Source organism: Argiope bruennichi, chromosome 1 (assembly GCF_947563725.1).
Source record: "Argiope bruennichi chromosome 1, qqArgBrue1.1, whole genome shotgun sequence".
NCBI classification, from domain to species: domain Eukaryota; kingdom Metazoa; phylum Arthropoda; class Arachnida; order Araneae; family Araneidae; genus Argiope; species Argiope bruennichi.
The window spans coordinates 119,006,112-119,014,804 of NC_079151.1; the positions used below are offsets into that span (position 1 = coordinate 119,006,112).

Below are 8,693 nucleotides of genomic sequence, written 5' to 3' on the forward strand. Positions count from 1 at the left end.
TAAATATTACAATGCATTCAAAGTAAGGTGATACTCCTGTATGTTGAACTTCCTTAAATCGAAAAACTTTTAGATATTGAACATGGATGTTCTCAGGGATCTTGGGTTTCGAAGGAAAAACAGTTTCTATATATCGAGCAAGAATTTCCGAACACAAAATCATGTATATCTAACGCAGATAAATGCATTCAAAGTATGGCGATACCCTTGTATATTGAGCTTCCTTAAATAGAAAGCTTTTAGATATTGAACTTTTCTCAGGAATCTTGGGTTTCGAAGGAAAAACAGTTTCTATATATCGAGCAAGAATTTCCGAACACAAAATCATGTATATCTAACCCAGATAAATGCATTCAAAGTATGGCGATACCCTTGTATATTGAGCTTCTTTAAATAGAAAACTTTTAGATATTGAACTTTTCTCAGGAATCTTGGATTTTCAATGGAAGAATAATCTTTGTATGTCGAATAAAATTTCTATAAATCGAACAAAAATTTTCACATACAAAATCATGTATACCTAATGCAGATAAATGCATTCAAAGTACACTGTATCCCTGTATATTGAGCTCCCTTAAATAGAAAACTTCTAGATATTGAACTTTTCTCAGGAATCTTGGATTTTCAATAGAAGAATAATTTCTGTATGTCGAATAAAATTTCTATATATCGGGCAAAAAATTTCGCATACAAAATCATGTATACCTAATGCAGATAAAAAGTAAGCAATAATTTAATTCGTAATAAGAAATAAGATATAATTTAGAAAACAACTGCCTCGCTTTATGCCTTATGCAAAAGAAATCGTTTGGCACCGGAAGACATTAATTTATAAATAGCAATAAATATCTGCGGATGAATCCATATGTTATTTTTAGTTTTTTTTTTTTTTTTCCTGCCAATATCTATTCTGTTTTAAGATTTCTACTTTAAATTCAGTTTAGTTATAGATTTCTTATAAGAATATAACTTCTAAATAAAAATATTTTAATGTGGAAAAGAAGTTCTGTAAATAAAATATGCTAAAAATTAAAAGTTTTTTCTTTTTTTTTAGGCACGAACATATATTTTTAATATATTAAGAAGATATTTGGAAATCACTCACGTTTTTATACAATTTTAAAATAAATTTATTTGACAATGTAACTTTTTAAGTCTGCTTTAACGTAAGAAATAAGCTTTTCATTATTGTATTTACTAAGAAAATGTTTAAAGATTTTCTTATATATTTCTATATATCGACATTTCTATATATCGAATTTCCTTCTAGAAATCTTCAAGTTCGATATATCGAAGTTAGGTTGTATTTGTCATCGCTATTAAAAAGGAGTAAGCTATAACAAATCAACAGGAAATCATTTAATAAGAATTTGTAATTATTCAGAGACTGTAACTTTGCCTGATATGTTTTTAAAGTCTATGAATTTAATACTGCTTTTTAAAATTTAATGATGATAATACACAAAGACAATGGGAACAAATTTAAGAAATAGATAAGTCAACCATGGTAAGTAAAGTGATTTTTTTTTTTCACTTTCATGTGTACTAAGAAAAAATATCGGAAGAGAAAGTCCGATCTCGAGATTTTAACAAATTTTCATGCTTTGGATATCCCTAATTTCGAAACACACACATTATTTTATAAGGTTTAATGAAAATAATTCATAAAGACAAACAAAAAAAGGTATAAGATCAAATAGATAAGCCTACCATGGCAAGTAAAGTGACTCAGATCAAGCATTGTGATTCTTTTTTTTTTTTTCTTTCTTTCTTGCAAAAGAAGAAAAATATTGAAAGATAAAATTTGACCTTGAGATTTTGACAAACCTCCATATTTCAAATCTATCTAAGTTCAAGAAACACAATTTTGGAATTATGTCTGCCTGCCTGTTTTTGGACACAGTGACTCAAAAACATTTTGCGCTAGGTAAGTGAAATTCGGTATGCGGTTTTTACACCCTATTTGTATATAACTAACAAATTTTATACGAGTTTCAATCACAAGACATTTGTCAATCTGTCTATCCAACTGTAAGTGGAAATGATAGCCATAAAACATAGAAAGCTATATAGATGAAATTTTGCATTCACATTTTTCCTCAGAACTGTAGATGCACATCCAATCCGCTGATAGTCTGTCGATCTGTTCATTCGTATGCATAAACGGGATAATTCGAAAGCGAAAAGATTTAGATAAATGAAATTTGGTATATGATCATTCGACTAAAATTGTAGTTTTGTGTTATATTATGTTTTCGATAAGAAGGAAAAAAAAAAAAAATGTTCAAAAACTCCAAATCGGTTTTCTTCATTATACTATGAGGCCCTAAACGCTCATGTGCGAGACTCTGAAAATAAAAATTTGAGTACTTTTAATTTGAGAGGCACTTTTAAAATTCGGCAATCTACGATTTTGAACTTATTAAAAATGTTTGATTTGTTAATTCTTTTAAATATCTATTTAGTTTTGATAAATTTTCATTTAAAAAAATTTAGTTCAGCTAAATATAGTTTTGGTTTGATCAATTCATTTAAGTTTATTTTATGTTTAATGTAATATAATTTATTTAATGTCAATACATATTTATTAATGCTTCTTTATAATTTCCTTTAAACTACTTCTGCCTATAAAATTTAAAATATTGGTCTTTTAGAATTAAACTAGAATTGGGATATTTTTAAAGTTTTGTACCAGATAATTAAGAATAACTGAAAAAATTTGTACCCAGATAAATGCATTTACTGATTAAAAATCAATGCATCTTACAATGGACGATTGTAATGCGAAAAAAATAAAAGATTTGTGATCTATATCAAGTTATATTCCAAATGAAAATCCTACATAATTATTTAATATAAATTTAATTCCAATTATAGTAAAAGTTACCAATAACACATATTTGCAGTTTTTAAGATTCCTTACTAATGAAGTTTAATGTGATGCCGGAGTCTGTTATATTATAGTTAGCCTGTTATATTATGTTTTTAATTATAACATGGCTAAAAATCCATTTTTGAAAAGGTATAAAAGTTGAAAAAAATTATGTTTTACCGCTTTGTTGGAAGAATACTTAAGTGAGACTCTATTTTTCCGCCAAAAAATTGCCACCTTAGTGCCATTTTAGGTGCGGCATGTCCCCCCTCCAACCCTCCCCTCGAGATGATATTTTTTAAAAATCTGAATAATAAATCATAAACTAATATATTAAGTTATACATAATTTTATATTTATTTTGAAAATTTATTTGATTTTTTTTGTGTGTAAAAATTTAACTATAAAAAAAGAATACAATATAATTTTAGTGAAAAAGGCACCATAATGAGTGAAACACTGAACTGGGATAATTTTTTTTATGTAAAACCTATACTTTTTATTATTTTTGTAAAATTATTAAATGCTGCATATTTATTAAGATATTATTACCTATAATATGATTTATCATGAGAATAACATTCAATATGGTAATGTAATGTTGGCTGTATGTAACTACGTAATTTATTTATGGCTATGTAATTTTTTGAATATTTGAGAAGCTCTGAATTAGAGTATTTTATAATATGCAAAATTTAATATTTTTTTTATTGTCAAAAATATTTGATGTTGATTATTTATATAAGGTATATTTCCTAATAATATGATTTAGTGAATAATATACAGTTAAATAATATAATTTTGAATGTAACTATGTAATTATTTAAATATTTTATTGTGTTTTTAGTTTTTAATGGAAATATGCTTTTAATTATTTTAAGCCGATGATAATCACAAAAGGTTTTGAGATATGGGAAAAAACAGTATAAACAGTCTTATAAGCAGCGCGATAGTAAATGTATGTGAGCGCTATAGAAGTCCTTACTTTTGGTCTTAAAATTTTTTTTAAAGTCAAATCATTTTACACTATTAATAAAAGTTTAGCTTCAATGAATTGTAGTTTTTATTGAAGTTAGACGTAAAATTTCTTATCTAAACATTTAATTTATCAGCCTTTTATTAACAGCTATAATTAAAATTCACAACGTTTGCAATCGCGAATAGAGCGTTGAGTAATATATTGATCATATTAGAACTATATATTGAGATTCATACTGATCAAATTAGAACGTGATATTTTTCTCTAATTGTTGAATTTCGAAACGAATACAATCATTTGTAAAGGTTAAGTCCACTGTGGACGATTTTTTTGTTGTCTGAAAACTTTGTTTTTGTTGCCAAGTAAAACGGTATCCACAATAAAATAAAAAGAATTCCGAAAGGAAAAAAAATGTAAGTAAAATTATAGATTTTTATTATATTGTAATTACAAATAGAATTTTTAACATTTTGATAAGTAATTTGCAATGTAAAAATATTATTTTTAGACAATATTTAGACAATAATCTGCTCAGAAATTTTAATGCTACTTTTAAATTATTATAAACATTATTCGATGAAATGATAGATAAAAATTACTTTTTTATCTTTTTTTTTTTGTATATGAAATGGAATAAGAATACAAAATATTTAGGTTGTTTCAAAATATTCCATATATATATATATATATATATATATATATATATATATATATATATATATATATATATATATATATATATATATATATATATATATATATATTTATATATTTATATATATATATATTGTATCTATCTAAGTTTATATAGATACAGTTTATGCAGCATTTTTAAATAGAATGATATATGGCAAGTTAAAAAAATGAACAGAATATAATTTCTGTTATTGGGTAATTATTAATAAATAATTCAACATTTGAAATCCATAAAAACTGCAATTAGCTTTTAGTAAAAATGACAAAATAATACGTCTTTTTAAAATTTCATATATATATATATATATATTTCAGAATAACAAATGAAATAATTTTTTCCTGCTAATATAATATTATGTACTTGGTGGTACAAATGATTAGATAATTATACATGCCACAAAAAAAAAAAAAATTGCCTTTTATGCAAATTATTTTTTTTATACCATGAAATTCATATAAGAAAATCGAATCGGGCAACAGAATTGCATGTATATATCGTACCATATGGTGTCCATTTTGCAGCATATGGTTACATCCATTTCCACTTCTATTATAATATTTATAGTTTTAATTCCTGTTATCAGTTTAAAATGTGCAAAATAATACAAAAAGGAGAACTCATCATATAAAAGAGCATATAAATCAGTTGTGGATTGGCCTATCTTTATGCTATCCGTGCTGCAAACGATAATTTATTTTTTCTGCGAAGCCTATGAACTTTGTCTCGTATTCCGAGTTTGCACCGTCTGGGGAATATCCAAGTGATTTAAAAGCTATTTTAACCCACACACAAAAAAAAAGCAATCACCGTGGATTCAGTGAAAAGGTATCAATGCGGAAAAATAGCATTCCTCTTTGTCAGATCAGGGGTCCCCATAGACAAATCGATAAGCAAAAATAGCGGTGGATTCCGGTACCATAGAACCGTGTCCCACCCCCACATACGGAGTGTTAGCAATCTATCAGAATCTCAGACATTGCCCGCGAAAGAAGCGACCGCAACGCCCCCACACGACTAACTCCGCAGGCGCGGATTGACCATATGGCGAAAAAATTTTCACTCATTCATTCATTCTTACGAGGCACACGAATTACTCAATTATGAATTATTTTCGATGATTGCTTTTCGGCGACATCGTTGTGACGCGCCTGATGCCATAAAGAAGTGAAAAATGTTTATTTACATTTTTCGACAAATATCAATATTTATTCTCCGCATATTCTGCCTCAGAAAAAAATATGTTCTCTTTGGGTTGGTGGAATTTTACTGCAGAGAATCAGCTGTTTTGGGATTGGGAGAAAAATTACAAGCGAAAGAACGTTTATAAGCAAAGTGATGCAATAAGAAACAGCAGCAAAATTTGCAGAGATTTATCGTTTGTTTCTTTTTGATTGATATTCGAAGTGAAAAAATAATCAAACGATTTTCTGTGGTATCATTTCTTTATTACTCCTTCCATTTATTTCATATAATGCAAACGATTTTTAGATGGATTAAAATAAACTTTCATTTTTTACAACAATCTTTTGTTCTTATAAGCAGCATTTGTATCAGAATTTCAAATAGTTATTATATAAATGCAATTTAATTCAGAAATTAATATTTTTAATTGTTTATCTATATATATTAACCAATTGATATAATGTTGATATTCAAAGAGATAAAATAATATTTGCGTAATTTTTTCGAAGTTAATTGAAATAAATAGTCTATTGCTTTGTATTTCAATAAAACACTTCTCTGCAATTTTTTAAGAATGAATTCTTCTCGAATGTTTGAGTATTGAAAATAATTGAAATTTTCTTAGTATTAAACACTTTTTTTTAGAATTAATCCATATATTTTTATATCTTATTAAAATTGTGCCGTATGATTCTTATGGAAAGATCTTTAAGATTAATATTATTTTCAAAAGCATCTAGATAGTTTCTTTTTATGAAAGCTAATTCGTTATTTTATCCATAAAATAACGGTTTTTTTGGCATGAATTTCTTTTTTAAAAGCAACTGATATACAGAGAGCAACTGATATATAAAGGATTGATAGCTGATAATGAGAGAAAACTATCAGAAAAAATTAGCGTCGCATTTTATTCATAAAATAATAAAAAAATAATTAAAACGATAAAGCTATTGTTTAATTTAATTTGTACAATACAATTTATTACGATTACGAATTTCGATAATTGCTAATAGAATTGTATAAAAGTTTTTATTTCCATTATTTAAATAAAATAATGGAAATTAAAACTTTTAATTTAATCCATTATTTTAATAGATAATACTTATAAAAATAAATCTAGTACTGAATAAATTATGAATATTTATCATAATATTTTTTTAATATTAATTACATGACTTAATAGATTTAATTAAAATTTTTAATCACAACCAGCAAAAAAGAATTATTATTAATTTAATTAATGGTATTGAAAGAAATAATATAAACAAACAAATGAAATTTTTATTATAGCCAGTTTTAACCTTTACTTAATGAAACTTTTGAAAAAATATGGATTAATGAAATTGCAAACTTATCTGCATTTATAACTTTAATCGATTATTAGTGAAAACGTCAAGCAGTTTGCTTTTTGATTGTATTAAATTTTATACTTTGAAACATTAGTTATACATATATTATTATATATATTTGTTATATTATAAATAAAAAAATCTTTTCATTTTTTCGATATAAATAAATATCATTAAATGCAATTTAGAAAATGTCAAATTTAAAATAAAATTACAACATATATGTTTTGCTTGTGGATGAAATATATCATTAATTATATTCAAAAATTACCAAATTAATAGCAATTGCCAATACTTAGGCCACACATATAAAATTTTAGCAAAGACATTTTTGGCTGAAAAAAAATTTTTTGTTGAAATTCTATCAATGCTTAATCCCATGTGATCATTCATATGTTAACAGAACCCAGGATCAAGCAACAGGTCCCACATTTACCAGAATGGGCGAATTGCCAAAATACTGCAGTGAAGCCTAACATATGGTCAGTCCCGCACAAGACTAGGGGATGCCCCAAACAATAATTTTTCTCATTCTACACAATTTCGAAACTCGCGCTTTTCCAAACAATCATGCGGGCTATTATAATCATCTCCATCATACCTGTAGGACGGGCCCAGATGGGTCCGTATGGTAGATTCCCCCCCCAAAGCCCCCCTTCCATGTACAGAAGCCAACACGCAGGGGTAAAAAAATTAGGGGACGAGCTGTCAATGAGAAGTACCCAAGTAACACTCAGGATCGTCTTACCTTTTGAATGATGAAGCATCTTGGGCTGTAAGCGCAACAGATGTACGTCTCCTGGGCGTCCTGTCTTCGAACTCCGTGCTGATGGGGCTGTGGTGGATAGTGTGGCCGTCTAGGGCTGCGGAAGTTGGGCACGACGTCGGTGTGCCCACCAGAATAGCAGCGACTCCATTTCATCGTCTTGCGATGGCTGGCGGACCTACGAACTGCCACCTGCTCCGGATGGGGAGGATTTTGGGAGAGATGCTCGCCAACGGATGCTCGCCAAGATCGCCGTTTTCATCCTCATCTCGCTCCGCTCTCGCCGAATCGGTGATGGGGTTGAGGGTGTTTTATGGGGATGGGGTGGCCAACAGGTGGGACAGTTGTTCTAACAAGTGGGATATCCTTTCCGATAAGGTAGAGTTAATGATAAAGTTACAGTGAAATGTAATATTTTTTTAATGGAGACAATTTTTTTTATGATGCAGATAAAAGTTTTTGGAAGATTAATAAATGACCCGGATGAACGAGCTTTATGGAATTAAAATCAACACATCAATTCCGATATTATTCTGAGAATATTAAAATTTAATTTCAATTCCAAATTGATATTGTTTACGAATGTGAAACTTTTATATTTTTTTATATGTATATATGCAGCATAGTAAAATTCTAGACATCCGAATTAACTGGGATAATATCCAATCAGGGCAATTTATTTTTATTTTGTTTATTTTTATTTAAAAAATGTGTATTACAGAAAAAGCGTCAATTACAGAGCATATTACAACATGAAGAACAAACACACAATGAATAAAAGTAACAAGTAATGAATGACAAGAATATTAAAAAATATTAGATATTTAACCTGGGGGCTTAAAATCAAT

The 8,693-nt window shown here is 27.6% G+C and overlaps 1 protein-coding gene across 10 annotated transcripts in view; it reads right to left on the reverse strand.

Annotated features, from left to right (window-relative positions):
* The window catches only part of LOC129969449 (la-related protein 4B-like), a 218,286-nt gene extending 210,269 nt beyond the window's left edge, over window positions 1-8,017 (reverse strand). For all 10 annotated transcript variants that reach the window (XM_056084099.1, XM_056084083.1, XM_056084066.1 and 7 more), the window contains exon 1: window positions 7,828-8,017. In XM_056084099.1, the coding sequence (XP_055940074.1) occupies window positions 7,828-8,001 (174 nt within the window). In that variant the 5' untranslated portion in view covers window positions 8,002-8,017. The remainder of the gene's footprint in view (window positions 1-7,827) is intronic.
* Between the last annotated feature and the right edge of the window lie 676 nt (window positions 8,018-8,693).